This window comes from Sylvia atricapilla, chromosome 1, assembly GCF_009819655.1.
Source record: "Sylvia atricapilla isolate bSylAtr1 chromosome 1, bSylAtr1.pri, whole genome shotgun sequence".
In the NCBI taxonomy this organism is placed as follows: Eukaryota; Metazoa; Chordata; class Aves; order Passeriformes; family Sylviidae; genus Sylvia; species Sylvia atricapilla.
Window position 1 is genome coordinate 66,885,208 of NC_089140.1, and position 18,726 is coordinate 66,903,933.

General features: G+C 47.2%; 2 protein-coding genes across 5 annotated transcripts in view; one reads left to right on the forward strand and one right to left on the reverse strand.

The window, feature by feature from the left end:
* RREB1 (ras responsive element binding protein 1) overlaps positions 1-14,590 on the reverse strand; it is a 121,986-nt gene extending 107,396 nt beyond the window's left edge. For 2 of the 4 annotated variants that reach the window (XM_066324911.1, XM_066324962.1), the window contains exon 1: positions 14,454-14,590. In XM_066324911.1, coding sequence (XP_066181008.1) covers positions 14,454-14,493 — 40 coding nt within the window. In that variant the 5' untranslated portion in view covers positions 14,494-14,590. Of the gene's footprint in view, positions 1-13,668; positions 13,781-14,453 lie in introns of those variants that run through there. The other 2 variants (XM_066324920.1, XM_066324944.1) reach the window with 2 other exon arrangements.
* On the forward strand, positions 14,503-17,873 carry LOC136364874 (uncharacterized). Its single transcript, XM_066324999.1, has 2 exons — positions 14,503-16,231; positions 17,693-17,873. Exon 1 carries the CDS (start codon positions 14,503-14,505, stop codon positions 15,598-15,600), a length of 1,098 nt encoding a protein of 365 aa, XP_066181096.1. The 3' UTR covers positions 15,601-16,231; positions 17,693-17,873.
* The last annotated feature ends 853 nt before the right edge of the window (positions 17,874-18,726 follow it).

Below are 18,726 nucleotides of genomic sequence, written 5' to 3' on the forward strand. Positions count from 1 at the left end.
AACCTTCGGAAGAAAGTTTTTGAGTTTTTTCTGCATCAAACATCTGCTGGAGGTTCTCACTCCGCCAGTGAATACAGGCATGCTTACTTCCAGGCCTTTGAATAGCGACAGTGGTTAAAGGCTCGTTTGTGGACCAATTCCACCAGAAGAGCCCAGCACAGAGCCAGGCCTCTTGCTGGTACTGCCACAGGCCATATTAACTTGTCGCCTTCAATATGCATCCAGCAGGGTTCAGGTCATGGATTTGTTGGAAGTTCATCACTTATTCAAGCTTTTGTGTGAGAGGTCATTGCTGTCAAACTGTCTGCTTTCACCAGCACAAAAGCTCATGTTAAAATGTAAATACTTACAGGTGTTCCACCAGGCACTCAAGATGAAAGTCAGAGCAAATATATTAGCCCTAGCCATATTTTACAATGCTGGTAGCACTTGAATGTCATCTGTTTGTGAACAGAGGTTTTTGTGTGGGTTCATCTGCCTAGACAGGAAGCGTGATCTAATGGTGAAGACACAGGACTGGATTCACAGCATTTGGGCTCTTTTTCTGCCTCTCTTACTGTCTCCTTCTGTGACCTTCAGTCAAGAAATTCTTCATGACACCATCCAATTAAAAAGAAGGTGACTAGATGCTTACTTGGCCGCATATGAGGGCTGTGACCCTCTGTCATTTTTCCTTATTACTACAAGAATTCTGGAATGATACAGGAAAAGTTAATCCAACTGGTAAGGTTAACCTGAGTTAACAAAAAGCAAGAGCCTTATAAAAGAGCACGACACCCTCCTCCCCCAACGCCTGTGCTCCACTGTTTGTTTTTCAAGACTGAATCTCTGCAACTTATTATTACATCGCCCTTGATGGAGACAGCATTTTGCAAATTCAGCTTTGCAAGAAGCCCGGGTAGGCTGGCTCACCCCCGTCGCCTAGATTTGTGTGCTGCTTACCACTTTGCAGGCAATTCAAGCACGACTTGTGTTGGGATAACACCACAAGACTAGCAGCAAGACTATGCTGGCACAGGCCTACTGGGAAAATCAACTCCCCAGCTGTGGGAAGAAGCAAAGCCGGCAGAGGCTGCAATCACCACGTCACCCTGGAATCCAGTTTCATGTCCAGTCCAACCTCGTTCTGCGATTGAGCTGCACAGTTCTGGAAAAGCTGGTATCCTCTTCCCTCGGCACTTCCAGCTACACGTCAGATCCTCTTGTGACTTCTGGAAACTGCTATGTTAGCTATTAAACTGGAAAAAGCCATCTTTGGCCTGAGAGGAACTCACATTCATCCAGTTCAGTACCTATGACGGGTAACTTTGCACTGCGCATCCCACGTCGTGGAAGTCATGAGACAGCCCTCCCCCCTGCCCTTAGCCATGCAGAGGCATCTCCATCAGGGAGCCTGGTTATCAGCAAACCAGGAAAGGCAGCTTCAGAAAACCCCATGGGTGACACGAAGTGCCGTCTCTCTGGAACAACCAAGGGGAGTGGAAGGAAGCTGCGAACAACTGTGCTCTTGTGATGTGCATTCCCTTCCTCTGCTCGAGCACACGCAGGAGGCCGAGTAAGCACACATGACATGCTCCCTGCAGGATGCCACATCCTGCCGTATTTCATGCAGCATCCCAAGGCAAGCCAGATACTTTTCAAACACAGTATGATCTTTGACAGTGATCTGTCACAGCGTGACAGGTTCTCAGAGACTACACAGGGGACAAAGGAGGCAACAGATTTATCCAACAGTGCAGAACTGTTCCTAGCCACACTTCTCTTAGAAGGAAAAAAACCCAAGCAAACAGACACGCTGCAGCCACATGCAAATTTTACAATGCATATTCTTTCTGCTCTTTGCTTTTTGTAACTTTAGTTTTATCAATTTCTCGTAACTCTCACTCACCCAAACCCTTCCCATTCCTATAGAAAGTAGAGGTCTGTTTGGAAGGAGGAGGAGGAGGTGAAAACAAGAACCGTGGAGGTGGTTTTATGTCCAGCTTAACCCCCTTTAGCTGCTCCCAGCCTTGCTCCCCGTCACCCCCCACACACGGCGCTGTGTTTTAAGGAGCGCTGGTATTGCTGACATCAGTGGGGCTCCGGGGGCCATCTAGGCAGCTGTTCCTGCTCCTGTGTGTGGCCACGAGCCAAATCACTCTGCCTTTTTGGTGATGTTCCCTCCTGCCGGCTACCCCCACTCCCGCCCACACGTCTGCAGGGTGGGGCAAGGTGGCCACTGGCAGCTTCTCCAAAGAAACTTCAGTGGGAAAAAAGACTGGCAGCTTTCATTTCCAGCCTGTGGTCAGAAATGGTCAGTGATTTTTGACAGCGTGGTGCAGATTGAAAGAACTGCAGCTTCTCTTCCCGGAGAGCCAAAGACCAAGTTGCCCTTAGGACTTTGTCACCTAGAGGAGAAAAACACGTGCTCTGCCCTTCCTCTCCCCACATGCAGGGACAGCCCACCAGCATCGAGACCACTCCATACAGCGGTTCCTGTTCTAAAGTAAACCCATCCATGGAGACAGCTATTCTCCAGCCAGATGACGGTGGCAGAGGAGCAGAAAGCTCGTCCAGATCGACCCAAGTGCACAAGATGGGTGCAAGAGATATTCCAGGCACAGGAAAGGGGAGGGCAGTGCAGCACTTTTTCTTCCCTCTGCTGCTCCCCGCAAGGGCAGGAAGCAGTGTGAGGGCAGGAGAGGTGTGCCAGCGCACCTCTCGGCGCAGCCAGTCGCAGGCAGGCAGGTTTTAGGCAGCTGGCTCTGCAGCCAGTAATCCCAGCGGCGGGGTGCGTCCCCGTGCTGAGCCGCAGCCAGATCCGGGGAGTGAAAAGGTGACAGCCAAGCCAACTTCACATACACCCTCAGAGCCTGCAGCTCAGACCCCATGTCAAGATTAGGAAAGTATGCGCACACAGAGAGCACATGAGCTGCTGGAGTACTTTCATTTAACTCTTGCACGCACCGTGTATTGAAGACGTTTGGGTTCAAGGCCACCTTTCTGGCCACTTCTCATCAAAACCAACTCTCCTCAGGTGGTAAGAGCTGTGACAATTCCTTGGGCTGAGCAATGCCTCCTGAAGAAATTCAGAAGTTGGTGAGATGAGTCTGGATCTGTGGCTCACACGGGTTAAAGATTCTGGCTTGTGTCACGAATACTTTTTCTGAAAGTTAAAGGCAGGCCTCAATCCCCAAACACTTCCCTTAACTTTTGCCCATGCCAGTATTTTGACTTTAAAGGAACAACCTGCTTAAGTAGAATTATATTCATGTTTAAAGTGTCTGCAGGATCAGAGCTTGGCCCGATCCGGACTTGCTGCTGACATACGCGCACACACGCACACAACTCCCAGCAAATTCAGAAAGTATCTTGAGAGCTATCAGGATAAGACAAAAAAATAAGGACAAAGATGGCAACCCCCACTAAGGCACGTTTAAAATTTACATGTGTATGCTGGAGGATGATTCACCAGGGCAGGAAAAATAGAGATGCCTGAGGGCTATGGCCGAAAGCACAAGAAAGGCCCCTAATACTCAAGTTTATCTGGGCAAAGGGGAGTCCCAAAACCAAACAGGTCTGTACGCTATCAGCACCAGAAACACTGATAATTCTGGGACTCATGCTTTAGTTTAATCTCTTCTAAAGAATACGAATTGAGGTACTGTAATGTTAGCAATCCTGTAATGCAAAGAAACACTCCTTCAGCCATGAAACAAACTCGATTCCTTACTTCTCTGTACCAAGCACAAAAGCAGCACATAGAAACATGAGTTTCCCTGGAACAAACCAGTCAAATTCATTCAAATCTTCCCGAAGCACAACAGGGCAGAACCCATTCCTGTTCCCAGAGCTTATTACAGTAACATGACTAAACACGCTCAGCAGTCCAATGTGATAGGATGCATCCATTTGCTGATGCCAGAGGAAGATGCGTGTCTCTCCTACATGGCACTGCTCTCACAGGCTGCTTTTCAAAAGATGTTTTGAAAAGCGACCTGCTGCGTACATTCTTAACAAGTCATAGTATCACCGGCTGTACAAGTGTTTGACCTCTACTTGCTATGCACCATGGACAAAAATCTGACATCAGCTTATTCCAACCTTAGTAACACCAAACTGCTTCTGCAAAGCTGGCTGGAACAGAACACGACAACGCACCGATAAACTCCCAGACGGACCCCTGGAGTGCTGAAAGTGCAACTAGTTTAGTACATGAGCCCATGTGTTTTAAATTTGGGTTGGTTTAATCCAAGTAAGTAACCTGATTAAAATGGGAGTCTTCTCTGGAGGTCTAATTTCTGGATATTTCCATTACTCCATATGCTTTTATGCTGTATAAACATAATGAATGATACATACATCACTTTTGGGATGATTTAAGAATTCAGTTTAAAACTACAACATAAGTCATTCAAGGCAACAGAATTAAATTAATTTCTTAATGGTAAGAGCCAGCAACTGCACTTCATATTTCAGTCTTGGGAAGGTGACACACTGAGGGGGTGACATCTTTCCGTTCCCCGTTTCTTCTTCTGATTTCCTAATTTCAGAACCCTGACATGTGTCCCTTTTACATAAAGACCTAAGGCAAAAAGGAGAGAGAAGGATGTGATTCAACTGATGGTTCAGAACACGTATTAAAAGCTAGGAACGTATTTGCTTCCAAACCAAACAACCAGAGGCAGGCTCCTGAACATGTATATATACTTGCACCTATACCGCCTAGAAAAGAAATCAATAAATAATCTGTCCCTCACGTGCAAAGCAGGTATTTATGAGAGCTGCCCAAATGCTGCTTTGCAACCAAAGCTGTCTATTTATAAGGAGACACCTCAGCAGGAGCAGCGCAGGTTCCCAGCATGCCTCTACCTTGGTATCTGGAAAGGCTCCACTATGGGGTAAGAAGATAGTTATAATTAAACATTTATACTGAGGTGGTGCTGTGCAGGTCGGTTCCACAGTGTGTTAGGTGGCTTTTCAAAACTCAGTAATTGAATGCTGATCCCTGCCCCTAAGAGTTTACAGAGTAGGAAATCAAAGCCTAACACTTGGCATCTGTATACCAGGAATTAAACAAAGACCACCACCAGTTCATTTCCTGGGTCTTTGGACTAGGCAGCTCACATAAACATCCATTACCAGAAAAACTGGAAATTTTTAAATCAGCAGTCTGGACTTTCCTAATCCACATCTGTGCTGTGCAGCTCTGTTTGAATTAGTAGCTGGGACAGTAACTACAGCATGCAATTTGCACATGCTGCTGGCATCTTCTTGTCCAGTGTAGATTATTTTTGGCCCAAATACTTTTTAGCAATCATTTTGAAAAGACAGCGAGCACACAAACGGAAACATTTACTGCAAGTCAGTCGATTCAGGCCGTGCGAGCACAAGAGAGGCTGCCAGTGCACGAGGTCGAAAGTCAGGCAACATCAGATCCTTCTGTCCTGAACCTCCAGGACAATCCCAGGGAGGCATCAGCACATCCACAGTGGTCGGCTCTGGGGCAGACCATGGCCACGTGCAAGCCTGTGGCCTATGTGGCGCTGCAAAGCCACTAGCCCACATCTTTTTCTATGGAGATTGAGTTACGCAATGGTGCAAATAAAAACTCTGGCCTCAAACACACAGGGGCCATCATCTCTGTCCCAAATCCATCCTCAGGGAGAATTCTCTACATTCCCCTTTTCCTGCAGGGAAGGGCAGGCCTGGGAAGGACAGGTCCTCCTCCTACTCACCAGACTGAATACACTCAAGAAAGTAAAAGTACAACCTCTAGGATTTAAAAAAAGGACACAGAAATGGCTATATTTGCAATGATGCCCAAAACCTGGATGGAAGAATTTAATCAAAATAGACTATTATATTGCAAATACCATTTGCTGTTTATCAAACAAGCTCCTAAAATAGATGCACTGACTTTGTAACTACACCTGTAGGAATTTCAAACACCAAAAAATACAAAGACACTATTAGTATTTCAGTTTTTTAAAGTTTCCTGGCGTCTTCCATGCTATGAATTCTCAAGAGCTTTCAGCTGTACATACCCCACATAAAATCTTAGTCCAGAGAAGCATGAAAGAATTTTGCTGTTGATTCAAATGAAAACACGTTTTCCACTTTTACCTACTATTTACGTATCTATTGATTTTTTAAACATGGAACAGCAACTGCAGTGGGGCATGATCTGTGTTCACCTTGATCTACTCAATTGTTCTGTGAACACCTCAACTTTGTTGGCTTTTGAGCATTTAAAATGAGTAACCTTACTATTTATTTCTAACTTTTTTTTTCCTCTCAAGGGAAAAGGGAAGCATGGAAAATCCTCAGTCACTAGATTTAAAGAGCTTACAAGTTCCAAAAGCTTTGCAAGCAGAGATTGGGAACTGCTTGAAACTGCAGTTACTGAGGCTGCAGAGTTTACAGAATCCACCAGATTCTCCCTGCAGAGTTTATAATCTGCACGGCTTCCTCCCAAAGTAACCAGCATCCACTCTGAGGTACGGATCATTTCCCTCATCCCTAGAAATTCACCCTTTGCTTTGGCTGAACCCGGTAGTCACTGCACAGTCAGCAAAGAGACACTGCCATTTTGCAAAGAGGAGGAATGGAGACAGAGGATGGAGAATATTTCTCCCACAGAGTGCAGGCAACACTGACATGAAATAAAATTCTTCACTTTTTGAACAGAACCAGTTTCCAACAACAAAGCAAGTTTACACCAGGGAAACAGGGGCACTGTGATACAGCTCTCTTCACCCTTTTACATCATGGACAGTCAGGTACCTGAGGGTGACAGGAGATCTAACCAAGCAGAAAAGACACCTATCTGCTGTAAAGGCTGGGAAGTTGCTCCAAGACTTTTTTCCAGAAGCTGCCAATGACCACAGTCTTGAACCTCACTTAGAAATATAGTAGAATGTACTTAGCAACACCTGGCTGGGCCATCTGATAAGGCAGAAAAACAAGTGATACCTGCAGTGGTTGGAAGAACAAACCAAATGAAATATACTTGACAACTAAATATAAGATGTAAATTACATCTCTGTAGAGAACCAGAGATGAGAACTTGTCACTGCACTCATAGTTCTTCCTCTGGAAAATACAGTCAAACCTAGTCAAACCTCACAATGGAATCCCTTAGTAATCCAGCTACAGCTCTTCTACAGCTGGCTTCTACAGCACGTGCTTCCACTTCCTGAACCTTCAGTGTCTTGCTTAGAAAGCAAGCCTCCTTCTGCAGCCCTCCTTCCTCCCACCCAAAAGCATAAGGATGTACACACAGCTAAGGATGTGAGTTGTGTTGCAAGTTATCCAGCTGAAGACCAATTCAGGATGCCTTAATGCTTTTGGGGAGAAGAAGGGGATGAAGCAGGTGAGCACATGCACGAGATGCTACAGACACCTTGTGTGTTTCCTCAGTACACCGACAACTGCATCAACATCAGAAAAAAAATGCACACTTGAATGAGGAACAGCATACAGGTATTCATGACCTGGTTGCTCCTCATGTTCTCAAAACACAAAGAGCAATGAGAGGTGATTATTTAATGAAGAAAATAAGAGTTTGTGTAACGAAAAGAGGAACTTAAACTAGGGTCTCTCCCCTACCCAAAACTGTGAGTGGTCCAAATTAACAAGGAAGTAGTGCTGCATACTGGTACAAAATCAAGGCAGTTCTCCCTTGTCCAAGCCCTCATGTTACCAGTGTGAAGGAGTCCAGCCTGAACACGGCAGTGGAATTTACTGCCGTGATGCAAGAGCTGTGAGCAAAGCACTCCCAGGTACCGATACACCTGAGCACTGACTTCACCTGCCGTATGAAACAGGACTAACAAGGGCTCCAGTTAAAGCCAGCTAATCCCACACAATAAAAGCAAAGGCCAGCTACTTTGCTTTCAGCGTGAACATTTTGTTTCTCTCATCCTCAGACAGGAAGCACGTACCTGAATAAACTAAAAAAAGTTTGTCAACGGCTGATCATCCTCCATTTTCAAAGGACAGATGATGCAAGCCCCCATTCCTAAAACACCTACGAGTACATTTGTGCTGTTTCAAGAAAGCACATGCTAACACCTGTTAAAGTATCTACAAGGAGATGCCAAGTGGAGAAAATCTACATGTATGAGAGGCTAGCAATTCCACTGTTAATCACAAAATACCTTTGTCTTTTAGAACCAAATTAATAAGTCACTTAGGCACATCAGCAAAGAAAATTTCCAAGAAGCTCAACACATTTTTCATCCAGAGTGACTTGAAAGTCTAAATTCCATTTTTCAAAGCTGACACTGGGAAGCCACTTGGCCATTGTGTGCAAGCACCTTTCCCACACTTTTTCAGAGCCCTACACAAATAACATCCCTTGTGCAAATGGATCTTCAAAGAAATTTCAGACAGCAGGATGTGGGGATGTCTTCTTCAAAAGGAAAAGGATCTCTCAAAATCCTGAGATTATATACGTAAATAAGATTAAACAAAAAACATTTTTACTCAGGAAAGTTAGATGCAGGAAAACTAATTTGAAAGTTGCATTCCACATGCTTCTATAGGATGGAGACAGGAGAGGTCATCAAGGCCTGAAAGGCCTCCCTCTCTAATGGTCCTTGGGAATACCTGTTTTAGCTCAGAAGCCTAACAGTGCCCTGGGGGATTTTGACAGTTTTTCTTTTCCCTTGCTGTAACACCTCTGTGGATGGCTGGGACTCTGCAGATGAATCCTGCTGTTGAAACAGCTGCCTCTCTCCACATCTTTAAAGAGGTATTCAGATTCCCTTAGCCTTACTTAGTTGAATCACTCTGAATAAACAGTCACCACCCATCAACTATGTATTTTTGTAAAGCACCTATGCAAAGGCAACCACCTTTATTGATTGCTAGGCTGGCCAAGCTGAAGGCTGAAACGTTATTATTAGGAAAAAGAAAATTAAAAAAAAAAAAAAAAAAAAAAAAAGAGAGAGCAGGATACACTTGAACTGTGTTGTTTCTAAAGGAAGCACAGGTCCAGGCGTTGCTCAGTGACATCAGGACGATTCCTCTCTGACTGCAGGAGGCTGCTCTAACAGGTTTCATACCAGCACAGCCACAAGCCAAGTATCCCACTGACTCTTCTCCCTTTTGTGCAGGCCCTTTTCCTCGTTCTGACCCTTTTCCACCACCACATGAACAAGCCACTCAAAAGAAGCCCAGAGCATATGCCCCAGCTGGCAATTATTTCTACTTTCAACATTTCATAACAAAGCATTAGCACAAGCCCTAAATAAGTTCTGTCACCCTGCTCCAAGTAAAATGCTGAAGGAAGGAGGGTGAGATGCTGCGGTACTGCTGTCTCAGAAGTTTGTACTCTTTTAAGTCACTGGCCCTCAAATGTTGCTATTCAAAACAGAGTGGTAATAGGGTGAGGTGGAGGGAACACCTTCAGGTGGGAAAAACATCACTGGCAGACATCAAAGATAAGCCATCATCAGATTTCTTGCACCAAAGAAGAACAAAGAGTCAATGCTCCTGAAATTCCTGTTCAGAAGTACCCCAGAACTGAGCCAGCACTTCCCACCTCAGCCAACCTCACCTATGTTCATTTGTAATCAAACACTGATAACCAAACCTGGCCTGGCAAAGCTTTGCAAGCTTCAATCCCGTCCTGGCTCTGCACAAATACCTTAACTTTCACCAGAGAGTGACATTCCCAAAAAGACCCAAGTCCTGCCTTTGAAATCGCTGTCTGTAAAGATTCTGTAAAGTGTGCGTGGGGGAGAGGGGGAAGCCACAGCTCTCACAGGTGAGGGATATTAAAAAGGATATAAGGTAGGATATTAAAAAGAAAGCAACAAACAAACACAATAAAACAATGCACACAGAGAAAGGATTCCTCATATGCCTCCACTAAGAAAATCTGCTTTAACTGCTGAACAACAACTAGTCAAGTCAAATCTCCCACCTCAAAACAAGAAAAAAGCTGTTGCACTCTCAGAAGGCAATTCCTTCTCACCCTCAAAGTTTACATCTGCTCCTTAAGAGACTTTGCAGCAAAGCTGCAGGGTACCTGAGCACACCATCCATGATAAAACTGTTCTCAAAAGAACGTGAAGCAGTTTCTGGCCCTTTTCCAAGCTGTAGAATGCTGCTGAAAAGGCATATTTTAAAGCTGTAACGCTATGACTGTCCATCTTGCTTGAATTCAGAAAGGAGGTAGAAGACAAGAGAGCAACAAGCATTCTCTCACTACCTCCAGGAGAACAAAAAGCAGCATCCTCCTCTACAGACAATTACCTCCCAAGAAAGAAGCTACCACATCAACAAGGCAGTCCTTGCAAGCTGGTCTAGTAACACAGTCCAATAATACACTCATTTCAAAACAACCTTTATCGTGCTGAAAGAGGAAGACATGATTTCACATGTTTTAAGAGTGTACGCTTAAAACAGAGATTTCCAAACTTAGGCATCATTCATCAAAAAAGTTAAAAGGGGCTTTTTCCACACATGCATAGATTTCGGACTAACAGGATTTACTTGTTTTCTGCCTGTTCCCGGGGAACTTCTGCAGTTTCTTTTTTCCCAAGACTGTCCCTACAGGCTGCTATCCAACATACATCAGATGCTCCTGGAGCAACAGATAACTCTGGAAGGACATTTGGAAAGGGCACAAATTGAGGGCCAGATGTTAGTAAAATTAAGGAGACCAGGGGAGGGTAGAACTAACTACTCCTGTGTGTAAATCATTTGACACAATCCCTTGGAAAGCTTTACTTATGCATCCAAGGGGTTTTTTTTCAGACGTCTTACTAACAAAAGGTGCATTTTAAGTCAATTTAAAAATTATTGCATCTTAAAAAGTGAATCCTTTTCAAAAACACTTGGGTTAATTTTAGCATCCTTCTGTTTAGCTGCTTAGCAACACTTATCCTATGACCTTCTAAGCACCACCTACTTTTACAAGGGATAATGAATATAACCAAAGGGATTTATCTGTATGTTTTTAATCTATACAGTGTAAGCGCATCACAAATTTTTATTCAAATGAGAAATCCAATCCAACTGAGAGCAATTCAAACTATTTCTGCCTAAGAAGAAAGTTTCACAGACTAAACTCAAGCTACTGTTATGACTGTAGTGTTACTTGAATACAGGCAAAGTGATAATATCCTTAAGGAGTGAGGAAAGTACTACACAGGTCAGTGTTTGTACACTTTGAGAAACACTGCACTCATCTTTGGTACCAAAAGAGATCACACATACTACTGACAGGTAGAGAGATAACTGAAGAGATTCAGTTTTCCGAGTTTTGAAACTTGAAGTTATTTCCCAATCCTCAAGAAGAAAAGCCGTTTTGTCAGAGGGTCACTGAATACTGTAAAGAGTTAAGAACGGGATCACAACCTGGGTGAGCTAAGTCAGAATAAGATGCTTCATTAACACTGAAATCTGCAAGTGAAGCTTCAAACACCCAGGCCCAGGTGGGAAAAATAAAAACAAACCCAACCAAGACACTCTGATATATATATATATATATTCTTTAGCATTGTTAGTTTCCAAAAGAAATGTGCAGGAGTGGCTACATATAGTCACTTCTGATGGACAAACAACAATTTAACAACTAGAAGCTGTCTGTGAAATGAAAGCAGAATAAAAGTTGACTTGATTGCACTTTAAGGGTGGTAGTTTTTTTTTTTTTCCAACTACATTATATGAATTCAGTTCCAAATACGGATGTCAGGAGGAGGAAGGTGAGGGAGCAAAAGAGGCCACACTCGGGAACAGCTGCCTGGCAGCATGAGAGGCTGGATTCGTCCCTGCCGGCAGGTGAGGGAGAGCCCTGGTACTCTGATTGATTGGATGATGGATTCATGCTGTTTCTGGGTTTCTAACAAACAAAAGGACCTATTCTTTCCTGGATGTACCCAACTCCGGTTAAGGCTAATCGGCATTATGCAGGCACACCAAGAAAGGACTATATACCCTTAAGTCTTCAAAGAGAAAATTAAAACCTAAAACAAATATGGCTGGCCTGACCCTGAGTCACTGCATCCCTTTCACGCACGCTGACCCTGTGGAAAACAGGAACTGCGGTAACAAAACTCAGTGCTTGTGTCAAAACGACCGACCTCAACGAAAAAACTTCAGCCATCCTAACAGCTCTCTACTGCGCACTGTAGGGGTGACAACACGGCGTTATTTAGCAACTGCTCCTGTTGCTAATAAGCAATTTCTTTTCCAAGGCATGGGGCTGGATGTTGGAATGGCAGGAAACATCCACTGCATTTGCTGTCTCTCCTAGACCACTGCCCCCAAACCACACTAAAGTAGATGTTTACTCTCTCAAATAAGTAAATACACTTGATCTTATCTCCAAGAGAAAACAGGCGAAAGAGGGAGTTGGGATTAAAACTGAATGGTTGGTATCCCCCCCCGCCCCTTGCCTTCCCTCCAGCAATCAGCCCAGTGGCTCCCGGGCAGGATGCTGGCTCCTGGGCGAGCAGGACCAGAGCATCAGCTGCGGGCCGGACACCGCGGCGCGGCCGTGCGAGGGCGGCGGGGCACCGAGGCGCCCGGGCCTCCGCGGGGTGCGCAGCCGAGCACAGCGGCCCGGGCAGGGAAATGTGCTGAGCCAGGAGAAGCGCTCTGCCCTCCTTCTGCGCAACCCCGCCAGGATGCCGAGCAGGCGAAGATATCGCGGCCGAGAGGTGAAACGGGGAAAATTGTTTAAAAACGAAAAAATAAAAAGGGAAAAAAAAAAAAAAAAAAAAGTTAAAAACCCCCAAGCGTGCGTGCGGAGGGAGGCGGGGGAGAAGTGCAGGGAGAAGAAGCCAAAGGAAACTTATCTGCGACATGACAAAGTTCAATCCACCGCCCTCCCTCCTCTACCGAGGAAAAAAAAAAGTTGCAGCATCTCGGCGCTCCCGGCCCGGCCCGCGACCCCCGCGCCCCCTCACCCTGCGCGGATGGGCCGGGGGGATGCCGAGCCCTGTGTTACGAACCAGGCAGGAGGAGCTGCCTCGCATCCTCAGCGCGGCCCCGCGGCGCCGCCGGCGGTGTCCGGCCCGTAGCAACGGCGATGGGGAGGGAGCGCAGTCGCCCAGAGACGGGGCTCGGCCGGCTCCCATCCGCACCGGGCACCGCGGCCGGACGGGGGGGGGGGCGGCAGCCGCGCCGCCCCGAACTTTGTTTTCACCTCAAACACCGCCGCTGCGGGAGGGGGCTCACCGCTGCCTCGCCGCTCTGCCCCCCCGCCGCGATGGGGCTGAAGGGGGCGAGGGCCCGGACACCCCTCCTCAGCTTCGGATGCTGCCCGGCTCCTTCCTGTAGTAGTGACGCCGCCCAGGCGTCCCTGCCCGCCGCTGGCCCCGCCGCGTAGGGATGTGTTCCTGGCACCGCACAAAGGCAGCGGGCCGGGGGGGACCCACGGGGGGCAGCGCCCCCCGCCCTCCCCGGGCACGGCCCCCCCGCCCCGCCGCGCAGGCCGGGAGGGGAAAGGACACGCACGTCCCTACCGGGACGGGGGGGAGGAAGGCGGAGGGGGGGGGCCCGGGTGGAGAAAGTGGAGGAAAGGCGAAAAAGATGAAATAAAGTAAGGAAGAGGGGTAGAGAAGTGAGGGGAGAGGTACCCGGGTGCCGAGGAAAGGCAGGCGCGGCCGTCCGGCCCTGCCGAGGGAGCGGAAAGTCAGCGGAGAGATGCGCGGCGCAAGCCGGCTCTACCTGCGGAGAAGGGGCGCCTTCATCCCAACTTCCCAGCTCCGGCGCGGCCCTCCCGGCCGGGAACAGCGGGCAGGGGCCGCCGCGGGACCCGCCGCCACCGCCGGCAGGAAAATAAGCCCGAAGGAAAAGTTAAAAGGCAAGCTCGGGAGACGGGGGCGAGCCGGGCTAGAAGATGTTGCTTCCTCGCAGCCCCATCCAAATTGTGGCGGTGGCTGGTTAAAAATAAACTTTGCAGCAGGAGGGGGGGGATGATCTGGCCGGATTCCTGAGCTCAGACGGTTTAATATGGATGAGCATCAGGTCCTGAAGGCAAAACGCCGCGGCTGGTGCCGCTGGTTGGTAGAAAGTCTGCAACAGGGAAGGGAAAAAAAAAAAAAAAAAAAAGAAAAAAAAAAAAAAAACAAACCAGGAGCCGCGGAGGGAGGAGAGGAGAGGGAGGAGCGGGGGAAGGGAAGAGGGAGGCTGCACGAACTCATCATCATCTCCACCGCTGCCAGCCAAACTTTTTTCCTCCTTTTTTTTTTTTTCTTTTTTAAAGGAAACTTTTTCGCCCCCCTCTAAGAAGCATTTCATTTTTTAAATAAGTCGCACGACCAGCCGACACGCTGCAACGTCCTCACCGCCGCGCCTACCCCCTCCCAGAAGTTTATTTTCCCTCATCTTTCTTTCTGCCCCCCCGCTTAAGAAAAGAAAAAAAAAAAAAAGAAATAGGTCCGTCCAGAGTTAAGGCACGCTCCTGCCCTTTGTGAGGGAGCGCGGCGGGCGGGCAGCCCCGCGGTACTTACGCCGGACTTTGCTGGGGCTGGGCTGCTTGCGCCGCGACATGCCGGGAGGATGGGCCGCCGGGGGGGCGCGGGGGCGCGCCGGGGGGAGCGCGCACGGGAGGGAGCAGCAAACTTGTTCCGGAAAAAGGAATCAAAATGGCGTTTCTGTGGATGTGCAAAGTTCATCAACTCCGCGCTAACTTCCCCTCCTCCGCGCCTCCCTGGAGGGGAGAGATGGGCACGGTTAGGGACCCCGCCGCGCCGCGCTCCGCGGGCGCCCCCGCCCCCTGCCCGCCCCCGCGCTGCCCCGCGCACCCTGATAAGGAGACACATCACGTGTCGCTCCGACTCCTCTCCCGGGGACGCGCTACCGCGGCAGCAGCAGCAGCCTGTTGCAAATAGCATCTCTAACTCGCCCTCGTCGCGGGGAGGGAGGGGCGCCTCCAAGGAGAGGAGCGAGCACAACTTTCCCCCCCCACCCTTCCTCCGTCCCTCCCTTCTCCGCCCGGCAGCGCAGCAGCGGGATGCCCGGGGCAGCGCGGGGGGAGCGCGGGGGGGCGGCCAGGTGCCACGCGGCGCCCCGCGCCCTCCCGCTGCTCCGGCGGCCGCGCCCGCGGGGCTCTCCCGGGCCCGGCCGCGCTCCCGGCCCGGCGTGCGTGTCCCCCGGCGGCCGGCCGCTCTCCCGGAGCGCGGCCGGAGCGCATCCGGAGCCGCCGGTGGCGGTGCCGCGCCGCCGCCGGCTTTAAGGAATTCACCGCTGCCGTGGAAATGTCTGTGCATCCTCCGCCGCCTCCCAGCCCGGTGCCTCACCAGGTACAGCGGCCGCAGGCAGCGGCCCGCTGCTCCGCGGGCAGGAGTCTCCTTCTGCTTGGGTTTGTTTCCTCAGAAACTTTTCGTCCTTGCGCGATTTGGGTCCCCGCAGGGGTCAGTCGTCCGTGCGGACCTAAAAGGACACGTTCAGTTTAACGGGACCGCGGACATCAGCGCAGGAACAGGAGGTGCAAACGCTGTGTCAAATCAAAGGCGAGATGCGGCCGCTTGCACGTACAGGTGGTTACACTGCACGGCACCATCCTTCCCGTCGCTTTCCCTGCAGTGGGAGTTCAAAGGTGTAGGAGACTCAACAAGTGATGGAGAGGTGTTCGGAGTGGTGAGGATTTCACGGTAAAGCCAGTACCGTTTTAGAGCTGTGTGACAAATAATAGCAGTACATAAAAATAAAATACCTGGCAATACTCCATCCTGAAAGCTCCATGGGAAAAAAAAAAAGTAAACCAACAGTGCTTCCGTGGAGTGCCTAGTGAGTATAGGAGGAACCAATTTACCTTTAAGGAAATGGTTATTTACACTATATCTAGAGCTACTAAAACTGAGACTAGGCCTTTTAAAGTTGTTATTGGTATGAGGTGCATGGACCTGGAGTCTCTGCCTGTTTTTTAAAGAAAGCAAGTCATGGCCTCTAGGCAAAAGGCTTGTGCCAGCTTACATGGTATCCTATCTCCTTATTGGAAAGGGATTCACATGGAAAAGAAGGTTAAATTCCAGGTATGTGGCAGTAAGCCTTCAACTGACTCTTTCCACAAACTTGCACGAAAGATGTCGTGCTTAACTTCACTTGCACCATTTTTTCAAATGCTGGATAAAGGCATACAAGTCAAGGAATACATGAGTCCTGTCTCAAAGACATGAGCCGGTGATTTGTATCAGGAATAAACCTCTTCCCTTCTGGACTCCCAAGTGAAACACCTGCAGGTCTGGTGAACTGGAACTTGGAAATGCCTCAACTGCGAAACCGAAAGGTAGCACACATGTATTCAGAACATGAAACTGCAGCTTCAACCTGTGTGTGTTTGTTGTGGTGGTTTCTGCAGCCCGAATTTTTGTCACCTGTGTTCTGTACTGAGCTCTGTGCAGTACCACCCAAGCGGAGCTGCTGACTGACAGAAGAGTGATATCACAGTGATATCACAGTTTACCCCACGATATTAGCAACAAACATGAGAAAGCACATTCTCATTGTTCTAAGGTTCCTACTTTGCAAAAAAAAAAAAAACAGTAAAGGGAAGCCATTAAAAATAAACTGATAGCAAAGTGCCTTTAACCTTTTCATCCCCATTGTCCTGCCAACCTGCAGTGGCAGAACTGCTGGTAAGTTCAGCAGCTTTACAGCCAGCTTGCATCTTCAGTATGTCTTGTGGTCAGGCATCCAATTAATCAAAAACCTGAGCAGTTTATCCACCTCAGGCTCAGGCCTTGAAACACTCTATTTACATTGGAAGACTGTTGTGACTTAAGCTTTCATGGCACACACACATACAAACTCATGGAGACTGGGCCTGGTTTGCACAGCCATTTATTTACACAAATGACTGCAGTTGAAACTGCTGAAAATTCCTGTATGGGTAATCATATTTGGAGGTTAGAAATGCATGTCTCATTGACCTCTGCCTAATATTTCTAGAATAGTTTTAGAGGCATTTTGGACTACCTCAACATAAAGATTCTCGTCCTTAATGTATCTTTTAACCTTGGAGGTGCTTAAGAGCCCTTTGATGTGGGAAGTTTAGCAAGCAGATAGATGGAAAAGAAGAACAAGTATTTCTCAATTCAGCATCTGAAATCTGCTCTAGAGAGATGGACGTGCAAAACTCAAATTGGAAAAAAATCATGATCCTAATGTTTGAAGAAAATATGTAGGTAGTTCTTAATAGCATTTATTTCTGTTCTTTCAAAAAGATGGGATGAAGGATGAACAAGTACATACTGTGTTACATTAATACTAATTAAAAAAAACAACAGAAAAACTCGATGAAAAATAGTTAGGTAGTAACTTAAAAACCCCATTAACGACTAGGGTTTATAAAATACTAAAAAATCTTTTAACAGTTAAGGAATTAACTATAATTCTGGGTTATTGGTGGGCAAGAGAAATTAAGTTATTCAGTTTTTCAGCCTTCTGTCATTTGAACTTTTATAATGCATCAGAGAGGTAAAAAACCACTGTGGTCTAGTCCTGAATGTGAAGTTTTGAGCAAATGGTTCTTATTTTTTATTTCTTATTACAGTGAAAGAGAAGGTAGAGGTGATTTCTGTCTAATAAACCCCACTTTTATGAATGACTCTCTCAAAATGTTACTACATTACTTATGTGATACAGCTATCCTCTTCACTCTGCACGTTTTACCAGTTGCCTTACTCTAGTTTATCCCATCTCCTCTGACCACGATGACAAAATATGTAATGTCTTTTTTTTCTACTAGGACTATTCATGTTTTCTATACTTTTGGGATATTGGGACATGAATACCCACAGTGATCACAAACACACTAAGGGGCAAGAAGACTCTTCTCTACCTTCTGTGTAACCCTCACCCACCTCTCTCGTCTTTCACAGTGATGTTAAATACAGCAAACAATAGTAGAAATAAAAACAATAGTTTTGTGAAGGTGTTTAGCGTGTTATCAAATTCATTGACACCACTGGGTGACACAACAATGTTGGTGACAAAAGTCACCTGCTGTGGTGCCTAGAAAAGGACAACTCAGCCCCCACCCACAATTCAAGTATCAGAGATGCTGATTAAAGGTATTCAAGGAGAGAAGAAAAACAGGATGTATAACTTATATGAAGGCCACAACTTGAGGATGTCTTCAAGCACAGAGACTAAAGCTAACACTAGCATTAAAAGAGAGGTTAAAGGTTAGCTAGAAAATATTTTTCCCCCCATCTTACGAGACATTATCAAATTTACACATCCATTTCAGCCAAAGCAGCTTGGACTAACAAGCAGTGTTTTATATGCTAGGATGCAGGACTGGGCCCTGACTTTACAACACCTCAAGACTGCTGGGTGAGGGCAGCTGCCAAGCCCCAGCTCCCTCACCCTGACATGTGGCTGTCCAGCCACAGAGGATGTCAGAGGCATCTGAGGCTCCATGCCCTGCTGGAGCCTGTGCCCGCTCAGCATCCAGAGTCCTCTTGCTGTCATCCTTTTCCTGATGTCCTCACTCCTGCCAAGAGGGAGAACTCGGCTGACATACTAACACAGGGAAAAGCCTGCTTGGAGGATCAGAGAATACAGCCCCGAGGGCTTGGAGAAATAAGTCTTTATAAAACCTAAGACCAAAAGAAATGCTTGCATTTCCTTTATGTTTCAACCAGTTATTTCTTTAAATGAACAAACATGCCATTGCTGAGTCTTTTTATGGGTTGAGGGTTTTTTTGCTTAGAGGGTTGTTTTTATTTTTCTCCAACAGAGACACAGGTTGGGTCAAAAACCCCTTAAGAACTAATG